This window comes from Elephas maximus, chromosome 8 (assembly GCF_024166365.1).
Source record: "Elephas maximus indicus isolate mEleMax1 chromosome 8, mEleMax1 primary haplotype, whole genome shotgun sequence".
Taxonomy (NCBI): Eukaryota; Metazoa; Chordata; class Mammalia; order Proboscidea; family Elephantidae; genus Elephas; species Elephas maximus.
In genome coordinates this window covers 82,777,833-82,796,222 of record NC_064826.1, presented here as the reverse complement: position 1 = coordinate 82,796,222, position 18,390 = coordinate 82,777,833, and the positions used below count along the sequence as shown (strand labels likewise).

The 18,390-nt window shown below is 38.5% G+C and overlaps 1 protein-coding gene across 4 annotated transcripts in view; it reads right to left on the bottom strand.

The window, feature by feature from the left end:
• The window catches only part of DNAH11 (dynein axonemal heavy chain 11), a 368,316-nt gene that overhangs the window by 71,332 nt on the left and 278,594 nt on the right, over positions 1–18,390 (bottom strand). For all 4 annotated transcript variants that reach the window (XR_007518405.1, XM_049893431.1, XM_049893432.1 and 1 more), the window contains 2 exons: positions 6,112–6,347; positions 4,339–4,461 (listed from right to left, as the gene is read on the bottom strand). Coding sequence is in view for 3 of the 4 variants with exons in the window: in XM_049893431.1 (XP_049749388.1) it covers positions 4,339–4,461; positions 6,112–6,347 (359 nt within the window). In the remaining variant the exon portion in view is untranslated. The remainder of the gene's footprint in view (positions 1–4,338; positions 4,462–6,111; positions 6,348–18,390) is intronic.

The following is an 18,390-nucleotide window of genomic DNA, read 5'->3' as shown; positions in this document are numbered from 1 at the left end:
AAAAAAAAAACCAAATCTGTTGTCGAGTTGATTCTGACTCATAGAAACCCTATAAGACACAGCAGAAGTGCCCCATAGGATTGTAATCTTTACAGAAGCAGAAGGCAACATCTTTCTCCCAAAGAGTAGCTGCCTGTGGGTTTTGAACCCCCAACTGTTTGGCTAGCAGTCGAGCACTTAATCACTGTACCACCAGGGCTCCTTTCACACAGTCACAGGGCATCTAAAAAGACATTATCTGAGCCCTTTCAGTCCCCATCTCTCATCTGTGAAGTGAGGATCTTCTCTGACCTTCTGACTGTATAGTCTCCCTAAACAATCACATTCCCCGGGATGGCTTAACTATCTCTCTATGTAGATGTTCCCCAATGTGCATGTTCAAACAAGATCTCTCTTACAAGCTCCATACTCACATGGGAACTGCTTTTTAGATTGACCTTTCGGGAATGAGTGTTACAGAAGCACCTCAATCTGAGTGTCTAATAAATAATTACCTGTTTCACTACATTTACTCCTCTTCCTATATCACATCTCTCTATAAATGGCACCATCGTTTAACCAAATTCTGGTGGCAGAAAACTTGGGATCATCCTTGGTGTCTCCCTTTTCTCTAATAACGATATCCAATTAACGACATGCACTGATGACCTGAACTTGACAGTTCTTCTATTTGTCCTCTCCTCTCTATCTGTACTGCCGCTGCTTTAGTTTAGGCTCACGTCATCACCCACCTGTGTTACTGCAATTGTTTGGAAACGGGACTTTGGCTCCAGATCCATACCCCTTCAACCACTGCTTGAAACTGCCAACAGTATGACTTTTCAGAGACATAAATCTGTTCCCATTACTTCCAGAATGCTTGAGTCTTCACTAGCACCCCCACTGCCTCATGTTCGTGATTCTCAAGTGAAAAGACGGAGACTCTAGACTCATTACTTCAGAATGGCACACCTTTGGCCAAAACCATTACTGTTGTCAACTACTGTGACTGGCAGCAATAAGCCTCTTCAGTGTTTTGAGGAAAAAATAAGAATTATTGACCTCTAGGAAAAAGGCTAACCTGTCGGCCATGGATACCCAATGACATCCAGGCTCTGGGCCCTGCCCACCTTGGCAGTCTTTTCTCTCCAGTCCACACTCTCTGCCCTTTCTCCCCAATTCACAACTCTTCACCCATCTGGATTCTATTCCAGTTCCCTAAACCTACTGGGCTGGTTCATGTCTTTTTGTCTTTGGTATGAGTTCCGTCTGTCTAAGATTGTCCTCCTCCAATTGTTTACCTGACAAATGTCTATTCATCTTTCAAGATTTACACTAACTGTAAATGTAAATTGAATATAGTTCTTTTTTTTTTTCAATAAAGCCTTATCCAGTCTACCATGGAATGCTCCCTGCCATGTATACATCTATCATCACAAGGTGGCACTGCATTGCATTTACTGCTTCTAGGTCTAGCTTCCCCTGAGGAAAAACAGACTCCTTAAAGGCAGGGTCTGTACCTTAATGCCGAGTATCTGGGTGGTGCAAATGGTTGAGTGTTCAGCTATTAACCAAAAAGTTGGCAGTTCGAACCTACCCATAGGTGACTTGACAACCTTGTTGCATTCTGAATCCCCAGCCTCTAGCATAGTGCCTGGCATATTGCAATACTCAGTGAAGGTTTGTTCAATGACTGACAGGGGAGTTTTTACGGACTCCACTAGCTCACACATTCTCTGGGTTAAGATGCTCTAAAAACATGTGGACGGGAGAGGCATGTAGCAAAACTTGGAAATACCGATCTAAAATTCATCCTCATACAAGTGGTTGTCCCCACACACAAGCATTTAGGTTTCAGGATTGGTAATAACTGCAGGAAATAAACACCATTTGTTATGTTCTTACAGCTCATTTTCAATTCTCTTGCCTTTTAAAAAATACTGGAGTGATATGATCAGTTCTATAAAGCATAACAGAGAGTAGATATTCAGTGAACATTATTAATTTTGAATAAATCATTCTGACCTGATATGAAAAAGACTCGATGCTCTATGCAAAATAATTTCAGTTTCTAAAATAAAAGTCTTCTGGAATGCTCACTGATGCTTAGCTACATCAACACTGAGGAAAAAATCATGACTCAAAATCACCAGTTTATGGAAATTTCAGCTTTTCACAAATCCAAAACAATATAATAGAGAGTCATTTAATTTCTTACACCTAAACTGTGTTACTGAAAGTCCAAGTTAAAGATCAGAGGATACATATTTCACTGAAAAAAAATTTAGGTTCTCATAATTGACTTAGAACCTTAATAACAAGGATTTCACTTTAGAGGCTTTCGAAATTATACACTATATTTTTAACACATCAGACACAGCTACAATTATATTTATGTTCAGAGTAACAGTTTTTCAAATGGCTTATTAGAATATTCTAAATGTGTGTCTGGGTAAATTTCAGTTTATTAAACAATTATAAGTTGTCAGTCACTCTAAATGGATTTACTTGGTGAGGTGTATGATAAACACTATACTAAAAAAAAAAAAAATTTTTTTTTTTGAATAAATTAGAGACTATTTAAAATAGGAGGGAGTCACCCTTAAGTAGGCCTATTTCCACTTACAACTGACATGGAACATCTAGTGATACAAAAGGAGATACACACCTTTGAAGCAGAGAGTGGGTGTTCAAGGAAGAAGTAGGGGTTGGGCAAGTGCTAGAATTATATTTCTGTGAAGAAAAACAGTAAAAAAAGAGAAGGAAATCCAGTGAAATAATGACTCTAGAGGATGTTGGTTTTTTGAGTGAAGAGAGACAAAGAACTTCTGGAATGCCGTTCCCCCCTTCAGCCCACTCAGGTTTGGTTAGAGACTTAACTGCATGCCTGACCATTCACACATTTGTAGAAAACTGACATAGTTAGCGGCGTCACTAAGAGTGTGCGGAGGGTGTGGACTACACTGGGTGACACTGTCAGAGGGGGTGACCCCAAAATGACTGTCTATAAAAATATCCCTGTAGTTATAACAACAAAAACATTTTTCTCAAGCCCAGCTTGCATGTATCAATATACTTACAAGACTAACACTCTGTGATAATTTACTTTTTGAACCTTCTAATGCGCTCCTGTCAGAGCTGTCATTATTACCCAATTACAATGATGCTTCAAATCATGTGGTTTGGTTGGCACATTCTTTGCTGCCAGTGTTTTTAGAGTCGCTGAGTTTGTCAAGTTTTCTGGTGTTTTAGCTACAATATTCTGGTAATTAGTATTTGTGAACCTATATCAATAGCTTTTTTGAGAATGAAGTAGTAATTAAAGGAAAAGAAGGAGTGATGCACAAGAATTATGATTTATGATTAACAGTACAAAAAACATTACTAAGCATTCTGTATGGTCTGGTATGGGAGGAGGTTCATGGGGAGGTGACACCAACCCTAGTGATGCCACTGGACTTACTGGCTCCTTGTAGATGCCCTGGGAGAATGTTCTGGAAAGTGTGGTACCCCAGGAGGAGGGCAGCCATTTGGAAAGTCATGTGTATTTTACCTGGGGGCGTTTCCCAGTTTTTGGTAGTTCCCCACTGGTGGTATGGGGATGATATTAGGGGCCCACTAATTGGGAGCCCTATTTTTTATATACATATAGGAGCCCTGGTGGCGTAGTGGTTAAGAGCTTAGGCTGCTAACCAAAAGGTTAGCAGTTTGAATCCACCAGCCACTCCTTGAAAACCCTAGGGGGCAGTTCTACTCTGTCCTATAGGGTTGCTACGAGTCAGAACAGACTGGATGGCAGTGGGTTTTTTTGGGGGGTTTAATAAGCTCTTTATTTGAATGGCTATTTTTAAAGTACTTTAGAAAAAAGTAGAACGTGTACAGTAAACCCATAATTTTGTGGAGGCTATTACCCCAGATGAGTTGAAAAAAAATAATTAGTACATTTAAAATCGATTTAAAAAATATCAATCAAATAATAGTACAACTGATACACAGATAAGGCAAAAATGCTAAAAATGTTTTCCAAATTACTGAAGTTAGGGAAATACTGGCTTAAAAAGGGGAAACTATTCTCAGTACATTTGTGACGATGCATTTTTGGGTCTGTAAGTCAGAAACTGAGTAAAACGAATCTAAATCCACCCAACAAATAGTCTAAAAGTCTGGATCATGCTGAGGTTGCTTTGTTTCGAAGCACAGGTGCCAGGGAATGAAAGCTCAGAGATATCACCAAGAAGAGCCCAATAGATTGTGTATATCTTATGAGTCTAAGATAAAAAAAAAAAAAAAAGATACAGAGGCTGATAATCAAACTAAAATTCAGCACAAAACAAATGTTAAAAATTCAAGAAAACTTACTTTCCTTTTTTAATTGTGTTCCTGCCAAGCAGTGGATCGAGGACGGGATCTACCGTTTCATCAAGGTTTTCAATTAAGATGACATCTCCAAAGGCCAAAGCCGTTTCAATGGCATTCAAAAACCTTAAAATTCAGTTAGAATTGAGATAATAAAATGTAAGTAAGCACCGGAACGATGTTCAAAGTTATTTATATGATTAAATTATATTTAATTTAATGTAGCTATTTTAAGTGGGGAAACACTGGTGGCACAGTGGTTAAGTGCTACAGCTGCTAACCAAAAGGTCGCCAATTCGAATCCACCAGGTGCGCTCCTTGGAAACTCTGTAGGGGCAGTTCTACTCTGTCCTATAAGGTCACTATGAGTTGAAATCGACTTGATGGCAATGGGTTTGGTTTTCTTTTTGGTTTATTTTAAGTGGGACATAGTCACTGAAAGAAGGCATTTTATAAAGTCACATTCTTCTACAACTGGATTACATCGACATTGAAGATCAGACTTTGAGATAAATTTTAGTCATATTTTCCAAGCAAAATTCAATAGTCAAACTAATAAATCCATCTGTAAATTGGTTATTTTTTATAATAATCATGGTGGAAATAAATGTAATTGACCCAACTGTCATAAGTTTAATTTTTTTAATGGATCCTTTACTTTTCATTTAAAAATTCAAATTATATTAAATGCCTGTGGTTTCATCAAATGTCATTTTCAACTTGTAGGTTTAGTCATGTAAAGTGATGAACTATCATTTTATTTCATTCCCATTCTTCAATAAAGTCTCTCCTTACCCGTAATTTTTTTTTTCTCCAAGCATTCAGATAAACAAGGACTATATCTATATAACTGCAGAAATTCCTTATTTTAGTTTACATATGAAAAGACGAAAAAGGGCCAATTAAAATATCAATAGGTCTAAAATAATTTATTCCTTGTTACCTGAACACCAACTACATATAAGATGGCTTTCCATTTATCAGACAGTAATGTCATGAGGACCCAGTGACAGAAAATCTCAGAGTAGAATCAGTTTTCAAAACTGACATGTGAAACTTGACTAAAAGATTAAATTATCTTCAGAAATCCAATGTTGTGATTTGTCACCATGGTAAGAGCTTGCTGTGGGCAAAAATATATTTAGGAATATGTCTGTAAACATCATTGAGCCTATTGGTGCAGCTGACTATTCTTGTGCTACCATACACCAAACACTCTAAATGAGGCATCTAATAGATCATCTGTCCCTTCCTGGCCTTAGGAAATTCACATATTTTACTTTTCAGGTATAGTGTTTGTTCTGAACATCAAGATACTTTCTTCTTTATTTAACTAGACATCACCCAGCATAAATGTTTTTTCAACAGAGATATTATATAGGAGATTATTTATATGAACAAACAAAACAAAAACCAAACATGTTGCCACTAAGTCAATCCAGATTCATAGCGACCCCATGTGTTACAGAGCAGAACTGTTCCATAGGATTTTCTTGGCTGTAATCTTTACAGCTTTTTTTTTTTTTAATCTTTACAGAAGCAGATCACCAGGACTTTCTTCCACGGTGCTGCTGGTAGGTTTGAACCACCAAATGTTTAGGTTAATAGTTAAGCGTAAATTGCTTGCACCACCCAGGGACCTTACAGATAAACAAGTAGCACCATATTGTAATATTTCCAAGTGGCAGAGAGGTCTAACAAATGCCAAGTCTCTATAAAAATTAGATCCACTTTAAAGCAGATAAACAGAAAGCCAGTCCTTCAGATTTCACATACCCTTTCTGGCCCGGATGTGTGACTTTAAGGTTGGCTCCATACTTATTCTTGATCCATTTAATTCCCTGTTGCTGGGGATCTATCATCAGGGGCCAGCGCTCACAGTGTGTTAGGATAGTGGCGTTTTCGGTTGACATCCTGTCACTGGGCAGTCCTTCGTTATTCCAGCCGGCAATTGTAGCATCATCCGTCAACATGGCAATCAAGTCCAAGCCTTCAGTTATTGGAATGGGAACCTTTTAAATTAGAGTTGAATGCAATAAACTGACAGTGTTGCAGAGGAGGGAGACTTACCACGACAGACAAGAAAATAAGAGACCAAAACTGGCAGGAAGTGACTCCAGGGGAACAAAAGTAAATTCTCTATGGACTCTTAGAAGCAAAATAAAATTCTCATCATCAAATAAGATTCAACCTGTTAAGGCCTATGTTTCTCAGGATTCTGTCAATGTGGTACTCAACATCTGGTTCATTAACTGCTTCTACTTGGCTTCAGCTAAAAGGGTCTTTGTCCTATACATACATACAGTTATTTCAGTAAAGTAAGAGTGGAATTTAGCCACCAGGAAGTGGCAGGATAACAACTACATTTGCTTATGAATAATCAGGCCACATAAGCAATGCCAAAACGCGATATCCTGCTCAGGCATTTCATATTTTACTACACGTCAACACTACAAGGAAATGACTTGTCTTCCTGGGATGGGTCAACAAAATGTATTCAGTCCTTGTGAACTCCATCAGCTTGCAAGTTGTGCCAAGGAACTTAGATTGAGAGATTTGCCTATACTGTGACTGTAGAAAGTAGCATTGCAAAGTGATGAGTTGTCTCCTTTAAAAGAGAGGGAGAACAAAAATCAGTTGGGCTTCTTTACACGAACAATGAGAAATCTGAAAAGGAAATCAAGAAAACAATACAATAATTAAAAAAAAAAAAAAAAATCCAAACCCGTTGCCGTCAAGTCGACTTGGACTCATAGAGACCCTATAAGACAGAGTAGAACTGCTCCCTAGGGTTTCCATGAAGCGGCTGGTGGATCTGAACTGCTGACTGTTTGCTTAGCAGCCAAATGCTTAACCCCTGCCAGCAGGGCCCCCCATTTAACAATAGTCCCTAAAAGATAAAATACTTAGGAATAAACCTAACCAGGGATGTAAAGAACTTATACAATGAAAATTATTAAACACTGCTATAAGAGATTAAAAGAGACCTATATGAATGGAAGGACACTCCATGCTCATGTACTGGAAGACTTAATATTGTGAAAATGTCAACACTACCCAAAGTAGTCTATAGATACAATGTAATTCCAACAGCATTCTTTATTAAAATGTAAAAACTAAACATGAGCTTTAAATGGAAAGGAAAAAGGCCTCAAATAGCCCAAACAATCTTGAAGAACAACAAAGTAGGAGATGTCACACTCCCTGATCTCAAAACATATTATACAGCCACAGTAATTAAAACAGCCTGGTACTGGTTCTACAATTAAAAGATAGACAGACCAATGAAATATAATTGAGACTCCAGAAATACTGCATTTTTACTTAAGTAATGAGCACCTTCTATATTTGTTTGCCAACGGTGGCCTCCCTCTGTGAGGTATTTTTGTAACCACTGCTATGCCTTTTTTTTTTACATGTTGCTGTAAACAAAATTAGCATAGTGGTACTTTCAAAAACACCTTGTGGAGGGAAGGCACAATTGGCAAAGAAACATAGATGGAGCATATTATTTGCAAAAAATATGGTAAATCCATCCACTGATGGACAACTGATTTTCAACAAGGGGTCAAAATCCATTCAATGGAGAAGAAACAGTCTCTTCAACAAATGGTGCTGGCAAATTGGATATTCACACCATACGAAAAAACTAAGTCAAAATGGATCAAGGACCTAAATGTTAAAGCTAAAACTATAAAGCTCTTGGAAGAAAACAGAGGGGTAAAACTATAGGACCTAATTAAAAAAAGTAGATTATCAAACACAACTACAAATACACGAACAGCAGAAGACAAATTAGATTAACTGGGACCTCATAAAAATTAAAGACTTATGCTCATCAAAAGACTTGATCAAATGATTAAAAAAACAACCTACAGACTGAGAAAAAATCTTCAGAAATGATATCTGATAAGAGTATAGTCTCTAAAATACATAGAAAACTTCAACTCAGTAACAAAAAGAAAGACAGACCAATTAAAAAATGGGCAGAGGACATGAACAGGCACTTCACCAAAGAGGACATTCAAGTGGCCAACAAATACATGAAAAGATACTTGTGATCATTGGAGAGATGCAAATCTAAACAGCAAGGAGCTATTATCTCACCCCTGCTAAAATGGTACTGATAGAGGAAAAAAAAAAGGAAACAAATTCTGGCAAGAATGTAGGGAGACTGGAACACTTATTCACTGCTGGTGGGATTGTAAAAGGGTATAATCACCATGGACAACAGTATGGTGCTTCCTCAAAACACTAGAAATAGACCTACCTTATGATCTCACTTTTAGATATACATCCTAGAAATCTAATAGAAGAGGCATGACCATACAAATGCACACCTGTCAACTGATGAATGGATAAACAAAATGTGGTACGTACATATAATGGACTACTGTGCAGTCTTAAAGAAAAATGAGTTCTTGAATCATCTCACAACATGGATAAACCTGGAGAACATTATGCTGAGCGAAATAAATCTATTACAAAAGAACAAATATATGATCTTTTTAAAAAAAATTTTTTATTGTGCTTCAAGTGAAAGTTTACAAATCAAGTCAGTCTCTCATACAAAAATTTATATACACCTTGCTATGTACTCCTAGCTGTTCTCCCCCTAATGAGACAGCACAATCCTTCTCTCCACTCTATTTTTGTTTCCATTTGGCCAGCCTCTGAACCCCCTGCCGTCTCCTCTACCCTCCAGACAGGAGCTGCCCACAAAGTCTCATGTGTCTACCTGATCCAAGCTCACGCCTCACCAGTATCATTTTCTATCCCATAGTCCAGTCCAATCCCTGGCTGAAGAGTTGGCTTCGGGAATGGTTCCTGTCTTGGATTAACAGAAGGTCTGGGGACCATGACCTCTGGGGTCCTTCTGGTCTTTTTATGAGAATTTGAGGTCTGCAACCCACTGCTCTCCTGCTTCCTCAGGGGTTCTCTGTTGTGTTCCCTGTCAGGGCAGTCATCCGTTGTAGCCGGGCACCATCTAGATCTTCTGGTCTCAGGCTGATGGAGTCTCTGGTGTATGTGGCCCTTTCTGTCTCTTGGGCTCATGATTACCTTGTGTCTTTGGTGTTCTTCATTCTCCTTTGATTCAAGAAGGTTGAGGCCAATTGATGCATCTTAGATGGCCGCCTGCTAGCATTTAAGACCCTAGACGCCACTCTCCAAAGTGGGATGCAGAATGTTTTAATAGATTTTATTACGCCAGTTGACTTAGATGTCCCTGAAACCATGGCCCCCAAACCCCAGCCCCTGCTATGCTGGCCTTTGAAGGGTTCCATTTATTCAGGAAACTTCTTTGCTTTTGGTTTAGTCCAGTTGTACTGATCTCTCCTGTATTGTGTGTCGTCTTTCCCTTCACCTAAAATAGTTCTTGTCTACTATGTAATTAGTGAATACCCCTCTTCCTCAACCCTCCCCACCCTCATAACCATCAAAGAATGTTTTCTTCTCTGTTTAAACTATTTCTTGAGTTCTTATAATAGTGGTCTCATATATTTGTCCTTTTGCAACTGACTGATTTCACTCAGTATGCCTTCCAGATTCCTCCATGTTATGAAATGTTTCACAGATTCATCACTGTTCTTTATTGATGTGTAGTATTCCATTGTGTGAATATACCATAATTTATTTATCCATTCATCCATTGATGGGCACCATGGCTGCTTCCATCTTTTTGCTATTGTAAACAGTGCTGCAATGAACATGGGTGTGCATATATCTGTTCATGCTAAGGCTCTTATTTTTCTAGGATATGTTCCAAGCAGTGGGATTGCTAGATTGTATGGTAGTTCTATTTCCAGCTTTTTATGGAAGTGCCAAATCTATTTCCAAAGTAGTTGTACCATTTTACATTTCCACCAGCAGTATAAAAGTGTTCCAGTCTCGGAAGGGCTGACTCGTTAGGGGGAGAGCAAGTGGGAGTATGGAGTAAGGTGTATATAAACTTATATGTAACAGTCTGACTTGATTTGTAAACGTTTACTTGAAGCTCAATAAAAGTTAAAATATATATATATATATATATATATATATATGATGTAAAAAAAAAAAAAAGTGTTCCAGTCTCTGAAACTTTCCAACATTTATTACTTTGTGTTTTTTGGATTAATGCTAGCCTTGTTGGAGTGAGATGGAATCTCATTGTACTTTTGATTTGCATTTCTCTAATGGCTAATGATCGTGAGAATTTCCACATGTATCTGTTAGCTACGTAAATGTCTTCATCAGTCAAGTGCCTCCTGTTCAAATCCTTGGCCCATTTTTTAATTGGGTTATTTGTCTTTTTGTTGTTGAGTTTTTGTAGTATCATGTAGATTTTAGAGAGCAGACATTGATCTGAAATGTCATAGCTAAAAACTTTTTCCCAATCTGTAGGTAATCTTTTTACTCTTTTGGTGAAGTCTTTGGATGAGCATAAGTGTTTGATTTTTAGGAGCTCCCAGTTATCTAGTTTCTCTTCTGCATTGTTAGTAATGTTTTGTATACTGTTTATGCCATGTATTAGGGCTCCTAGTGTTGTCCCTATTTTTTATTGCATGATCTTTATCATTTTAGATTTCACATTTAGGTCTTTGATCCATTTTGAGTTCGTTTTTGTGCATGGTGTGAGGTATGGGTCTTGTTTCACTTTTATGCAGATAGATACCCAGTTATGCCAGCACCATTTGTTAAAGAGACTGGCTTTTCCCCACTTAACTGACTTTGAGCCTTTGTCAAATATTAGCTGCTCATATATGGATGGATTTATGTCTGGATTCTCAATTCTGTTCCATTAGTCTATGTATCTGTTGCACAAGTTACCAGGCTGTTTTGACTACTGTGGCGGTATAACAGGTTCTAAAATCAGGTAGAGTGAGATCTCCCACTTTGTTCTTCTTTTTCAGTAATGCTTTACTTATCCGGGGCCTCTTTCCCTTCCATATGGAGTTGGTGATTTGTTTCTCCAACTCATTAAAAAATGTCATTGGAATTTGGATCAGAATTGCATTGCATCTATAGATCGCTTTTGGTAGAATAGACATTTTTACAATGTTAAGACTTCCGATCCATGAGCAAGGTATGTTTTTGCACTTACGTAGGTCTCTTTTGGTTTCCTGCAGTAGTGTCTTGTAGTTTTCTTTATATAGGCCTTTTATGTCTCTGGTAAGATTTATTCCTAAGTATTTTATCTTCTTGGAGGCTACTGTAAATGGCATTGATTCGGTGATTTCCTCTTCGATGTTCTTTTTTGTTGGTGTAGAGGAATCCAACTGATTTTTGTATATTTATCTTGTATCCTGATAATCTGCTGAACTCTTCTATTACTTTCAGTAGTTTTCTTGAGGATTCTTTAGGGTTTTCTGTGTATAAGATCATGTCATCTGCAAATACAAATACTTTTACTTCTTCCTTGCCAATCTGGATGCCCTTTATTTCTTTATCTAGCCTAATTGCTCTGGCTAGGACTTCCAGCACAGTGTTGAATAAGAGTGGTGATAAAGGGCATCCTTGTCCGGTTCCCGATTTCAAGAGGAATATTTTCGGACTCTCCATTTAGAATGATGTTGGCTGTTGGCTTTGTATAAATGTCCTTTATTATGTTGAGGAATTTTTCTTCTACTTCTATTTTGCTGAAAGTTTTTCTTGTGAATCGGTGTTGAACTTTGTCAAATGCCTTTTCTGCATCAATTGATAAGATTATGTGGTTCTTTATATGATGGATTACATTAATTGTTTTTCTAATGTTGAACCATCTCTCCATACCTGGTTTGACTCCCACTTGCTCATGGTGAATTATTTTTTTTTGATATGTTGTTGAATTCTATTGGCTAGAATTTTGTTGAGGATTTTTACATCTAAGTTCATGAGGAATATAGGTCTGTAATTTTCTTTTTCTGGTGTCTTTACCTGGTTTTGGTATCAGGGATATGCTGGCTTCATAGAATGAGTTTGGGAACATTCCATCCTTTTCTATACTCTGAAGTACTTTTAGTAGTAGTGGTGTTAACTCTTCTCTGAAAGTTTGGTAGAACTCTACAGTGAAGCTGTCTGAGCCAGGCTTTTTTTTTGTTGGCAGTTTTTTAATTACTTTTTCAATCTCTTCTTTTGTTATGTGTTTATTTAGTTGTTCTAACTCTGCTTGGGTTAGTTTAGGTAGGTAGTGTGTTTCTAGAAATTCATCCATTTCTTCTAGGTTTTCAAATTTGTTGTAGTACAATTTTTCATAGTAATCTGATATGATTCTTTTAATTTTAGTTGGGTCTGTTGTAATATCACCCAGCTCATTTCTTATTTGGGTTATTTGCTTCCTCACCTGTTTTTCTTTTGTCAGTTTGGCCAATGGTTTATCAATTTTGTTAATTTTTTCAAAGAACCACCTTTTGGTCTTGTTAACGCTTTCAATTATTTTTCTTTTCTCTATTTCTTTTAATTCTGCTCTAATTTTTAGTATTTGCTTTCTTCTGGTGCCTGAGGGTTTCTTTTGTTGCTCTCTTTCTATTTGTTCAAGTTGTAGGGATAACTCTTTGATTTTGGCTCTTCTTTTTGTGTGTGTGCATTCGTTGATATAAATTGACCTCTAAGCACTGCTTTCACTGTGTCCCAAAGGTTTTGATAGGAAGTGTTTTCATTCTCATTGGATATTATGAATTTCTTTATTCCATCCTTAATGTCTTCTATAACCCAGTTGTTTTTGAGCAGAGTATTGTTCAGTTTCCAAGTGTTTGATTTCTTTTCCCTGCTTTTTCTGTTATTGATTTCTACTTATATGGCCTTTACAGTCAGAGAAGATGCTTTGTAACATTTCAACGTTTTGGATTCTGCTAAAGCTTGCTTTATGACCTAATATGTGGTCTATTGTAGAGAACATTCCATGTGCGCTAGAAAAGAAAGTATACTTGCCTGCTGTTGGTTGGGGTGTTCTGTATATGCCTATGAGGTCAAGTTGGTTGATTGTGGTGTTTAGGTCTTCTGTGTCTTTATTGAGCTTCTTTCTGGATGTTCAGTCCTTCACCGAAAGTGGTGTGTTGAAGTCTCCTAATAATTGTGGAGCTGTCTATCTCACTTTTCAATGCTGTTAGAGTTTGTTGTATATATCTTGCAGCCCTGTCATTGGGTAAATAAATATTTAATATGGTTATAGCCTCCTGGTATATTGTCCCTTTAATCATTATATAGTGTCCTTCCTTATCCTTTGTGGTGGGTTTAAAAGTCTATTTGGTCAGAAGTTAATATTGCCACTCCTGCTCTTTTTTGATTGTTGTTTGCTTGATGTATTTTTTCCATCCTTTGAGTTTTAGTTTGTGTCTCTAATGTGTGTCTCCTGTAGGCAGCATATAGACAGATTTCGTTTTTTTATCCATTCTGCCACTCTCTGTCTCTTTATTGGTGCATTTAGTCAATTTACATTCAGCGTAATTATGGATAGGGATGAGTTTAGTGCTGTCATTTTGATATCTTTTTTTGTGTGTTGTCGGCAGTTTCTTTTTCCCATTTAATTTTTTGTGCTGAGTAGTTTATATATTGTCTTTTCCTCTTATTTGTTGTTGATTTTGTTTCTGCTGAGTCTTTTTTTTTCTTGTATTTTATTTTGATGAGTAAGATTGTTAGTCTTCTTTGTGGTTACCTTAATATTTACCCCTATTTTTCTAAGTTTAAACGTAACTTTTATTTCTTTATATCACCTTGTCTTCCTGTCCATATGAAAGATCTATGACTACATTTCTTAGTTCCTCTTTACTGTTTTAATGTCTTTTACACAATGACATCACTGTTACCATGTTTTGAGGGTTCTTTAATTTTTATTGTGCTTTAAGTGAAAGTTTACAAATCAAGTCAGTCTCTCACACAAAAACCCATATACACCTTGCTACACACTCCCAATTACTCTCCCCCTAATGAGACAGCCCGCTCCCTCCCTCCACTCTCTCTTTTCGTGTCCATCTCACCAGCTTCTAACGCCCTCCACCCTCTTATCTTCCCTCCAGGCAGCAGATGCCAACATAGTCTCAAGTGTCCACCTGACCCAAGAAGCTCACTCCTCACCAGCATCCCTCTCCAACCCATTGGCCAGTCCAATCCATGTCTGAAGAGTTGGCTTTGGGAATGGTTCCTGTCCTGGGCCAACAGAAGGTCTGGGGGCCACGACCACCAGGTCCTTCTTGTTTGAGGGTTTTTTTAATCTTATTTTTTTAATTTCTGTATCTGGGTTGACATCTGGTTGCTCTGTCCTGTGTTCTAGTCTTGGTTTGATATCTGGTATTAATGATTTTCTAACCAGAGAACTCTCTTTAGTATGTCTTGTATTTTTGGTTTGGTTTTTACGAATGTCTTAGTTTCGCCTTCATATTTGAGAAACAGTTTTGCTGGATATATGATTCTTGGCTGGCAAGTTTTTTTCTTCAATGCTTTATATAAGTCATTCCACTGTCTTCTTGCCTGCATAGTTTCTGCTGAGTAGTCCGAGCTTATTCTTACTGTCTCTCGTTTGTAAGTGACTTTTTGTTTATCCCTAGCTGCTCTTAATATTCTTTATCTTTGGTTTTGGAAGTTTGATTGTAACATGTCTTGGTGACTTTAATATCTACCTTATGTGGAGTTCAATGAGCATGTTGGATAGATATCCTCCCATCTTTCACGATATAAGGGAAGTTTTCTGCCAACAAATCTGCAACAATTCTGTCTGTATTTTCTGTTATCCCTCCCTGTTCCGGTACTCCAATCACTTGTAGGTTATTTCTTTTCATAGAGTCCCACGTGATTCTTAGGGTTTCTTCATTTTTTAAAAGTATTTTATCTGATTTTTCTTCAAATGTATTGCTGCCAGTGTTTTATCTTCAGTTTCACCAATTCTGCCTTCCAATTCCACAATTCTGCTCCTCTTTCTATTGAGTTCTCTAATTCTGTAATTTTATTGCTAATCTTCTAAATTTCTGATTGCTGTCTGTCAATTCTTGCAGCTTATTAAATTTTTCATTATGTTCTTGAATAACCTTTTTAACTTCTTCAACTGTTTTATCTGTGTGTTCCTTGGCTTGTTCTGTGTATTGCCTGATCTCTTTCCTGATGTCTTGAAGAGTTATGTGTATTAATCTTTTGTATTCTGCATCTGGAAACCCTGGTGGCATAGTGCTTAAGTGCTACGGCTGCTAACCAAAGGGTTGGCAGTTCGAATCCGCCAGGCACTCCTTGGAAACTCTATGGGGCAGTTCTACTCTGTCCTACAGGGTCGCTATGAGTTGGACTCGACTCGACGGCACTGGGTTTGGTTTTTTTTTTTTTTTTTGTTCTGCTTCTGGTAATTCCAGGAAGGCAGAAGATCCATTGATTCTTTGTTTTGAGCTTGTTGAAGTGATCATGGTCTGCTTCTTTATATGATTTTCTATTGACTGTTGTCTCCGAGACATCTATAAGTTATTGTATTAGTTTATTTTATGTTTGCTTGCTGTATCCTAGCTTCTTGCTTTGTTTTGTTTTGATATACCCAAATAGGCTGCTTGAGTGAGCTAGCTTGATTATTTTTGCCTTTGAAGCTCTAACGTCCTGTCATCTGATGCCTAGAACTGTTATCAGGTATATGAGCTCATGAGTCCACTCATTTTTCTTGTATGGATTCAGCTCAGGTGTCTAGGTAGCTGGTCATCAAGTGTGGTACAGGCTCCGTCCTACAGTCCCACTTAGAGTGGGAGGGGTGATTGGTGTAGGTACAGGTATCTGGTTGCAGCAAAGGGTCACGCTCTCAACAAGGGAGGGGGTTGACAACTGTCCCCTGAGTGTCTGTGAGGAAAGCACATCCCTGTTCCCTAGAGTGCACACGTGGGTGGGTTCTGCAGATGGACCATGGGCATCCAATGCTTTTGGTTGTAAGGACTGGGAGGTACCAGTTATCCTTTGACCCCTGTCATGGGTGCCTGGGTGATGTGAGTAAAGCCACCAGTCCTTAGGTCCCTGAAGTGGGTAGGTAAGGACTCTGTTTAATAGGCAAAGTGGTGTCAAAGATCAAATACCCACCTCCCTACTGCACAGCTCAAAGAGTTGCAGTCTTCCAAGAAGGGCCTATTCTCCTGAAATAGGCTCACGCAGGTCCATGCAGGGGGGAAAGGTATTCAAAGTTCATGGACCATGTATGCCTGGACAGGAGCCATTTCTTTCCTGAGATCCCCAGGTTAGTGGAACTGACAGATTATCTTTTCCCCCAGCTGTGAATTTATTCTTTCTCCAAGGCCGGGAGAATGGCTCAGGATGCTGAGCAGAACCTATCTCAGGCCCAGGGAAATTGATAGCCACTGAAGCCAGCTTTGGGCCTGGGGGCGAGGCAAAATATACACAAGTACTTAGCTTTTGCCAAGAGCGCCGCTCTTCTCTAGTTCCGGAGGTGAGAGTAGGCTGTGCAGCTGGCTGTTTCTCCCTGAGAAAACTGCGGCTGAACGCTACCACCAGCCTGCCGCAGCAGCTCCTGGGAATGGTGCCTGACAGTTGCCAGCGATTCAGGTCTGGAAACTCCTCTCTGCTTCTGAACCGTCTCTCCCTCCCGTTGCCACTCAGTCCATTTTCTAACTTTGCCTTTGATATTCAGGCTCCTAGCTTGTCATAAATATAATCGTTTCAGTTGTTTTTTGGGTCTTTGTTATAAGCGGGCTCACCGGAAGTGTCTGACTACTCCGCCTTCTTGGCCCTGCCCTCTGCTCTGATCTCATGTTTATATAATGACAAGAATAGGTATATATACAGAGACTGATGGTCATTGGAGGTACCAGGAGTGGACGGTGAGGGGTCATCATTTTCTAGGTAGTAGTCACTACCTGTTTTTTGTTTATCGTGACAGGAAAGGTAGCACCAAATGTGGGTAAAGTTTGCACACTTTGACTAGTGTAACTGATGCCAAGAAACTGCCCATAAGAAAGGCCAATTGGTAAATGTGGAACCCTGGTGGTGCAGTGGTTAAGAGGATGGCTATTAATCAAAAGGTCAGTGGTTCGAATCCACCAGCCACTCCTTGGAAACCTTGTGCAGCAGCTCTATTCTGTCCGATAAGGTCACTATGTGTCAGAATCCACTCGAGTTTTTTTTTGGTTTTGGCATGTTATATATAATTTTGCAACAACAATCACCAATATATAGATAGATGGAGAGATAGAAAGATAGGTAGATATAATAAATCAAGTAGAAGCTACAGATGCAGATGCTTCTTAGATATAACCAATTACCTCATGCCATTAGTTTTCTTGAAGACTTAGGGTCATAGTCTTATGGATGAATTCAGTCAACTGGCATAACATAGCTCATAAAGTTCATGTATTACATCCTAGTTTGGTGAGTAGCACATAGGGTTTTAAAAGCTTGTTGATGGCCATCTAAAATGCAACTGCTGGTCTCCAACTGTCTGAGAAAAAGAGACTGAAGAAAACCCAAGAACCAGAGAAGGAACTGGAATATAGAAGTAATTATCTCCATGAACCACGGCCTTCTATACCTTGAAACTAGAAGAATTAGATGGTGCCCAGATACCACTACCCAACACTCTGATCAGGGTCACAAAAGATGAATCCTGATTAAAAAAAAAAAAAAAAGGAACAGAACTGAAAATTCTCAAAGAATCCAGACTTGCTGAAGGAATCCCTGAGACTATCGCCCTGAGATACTCTTTTAACCTTGAACAGACACTATCCCCTGAAAGTACCTTTTAACTAAATAGCAGATTAGCTCAAAAGTAAAGAATTTCACCTTTAGAACTGTCTTAGTTACCTAGTGCTTCTATAACAGAAATACCACAAGTGGGTGGCTTTAACAAACAGAAACTTATTTTCTCAGTTTAGGAGGCCGGAACTCTGAATTCAGGGCACTGGCTCTAGGAGAAGGTTTTCTCTTTCTTTTGGCTCTGGGGGAAGGTCCTTGTTTCTTTTCAGCTTTTGTTCCTTGGCTCCTTGGTGATCTTCATGTGGCATGGTATCTCTCTTCCCGTTCTCTGCTTACTTAATATGCTCTTCTACATCTCAAAAGAGATTGACTTAAGACACACTCTACACTAATACTGCCTCATTAACATAAAGAAAACTCATTCCCAAATGGATT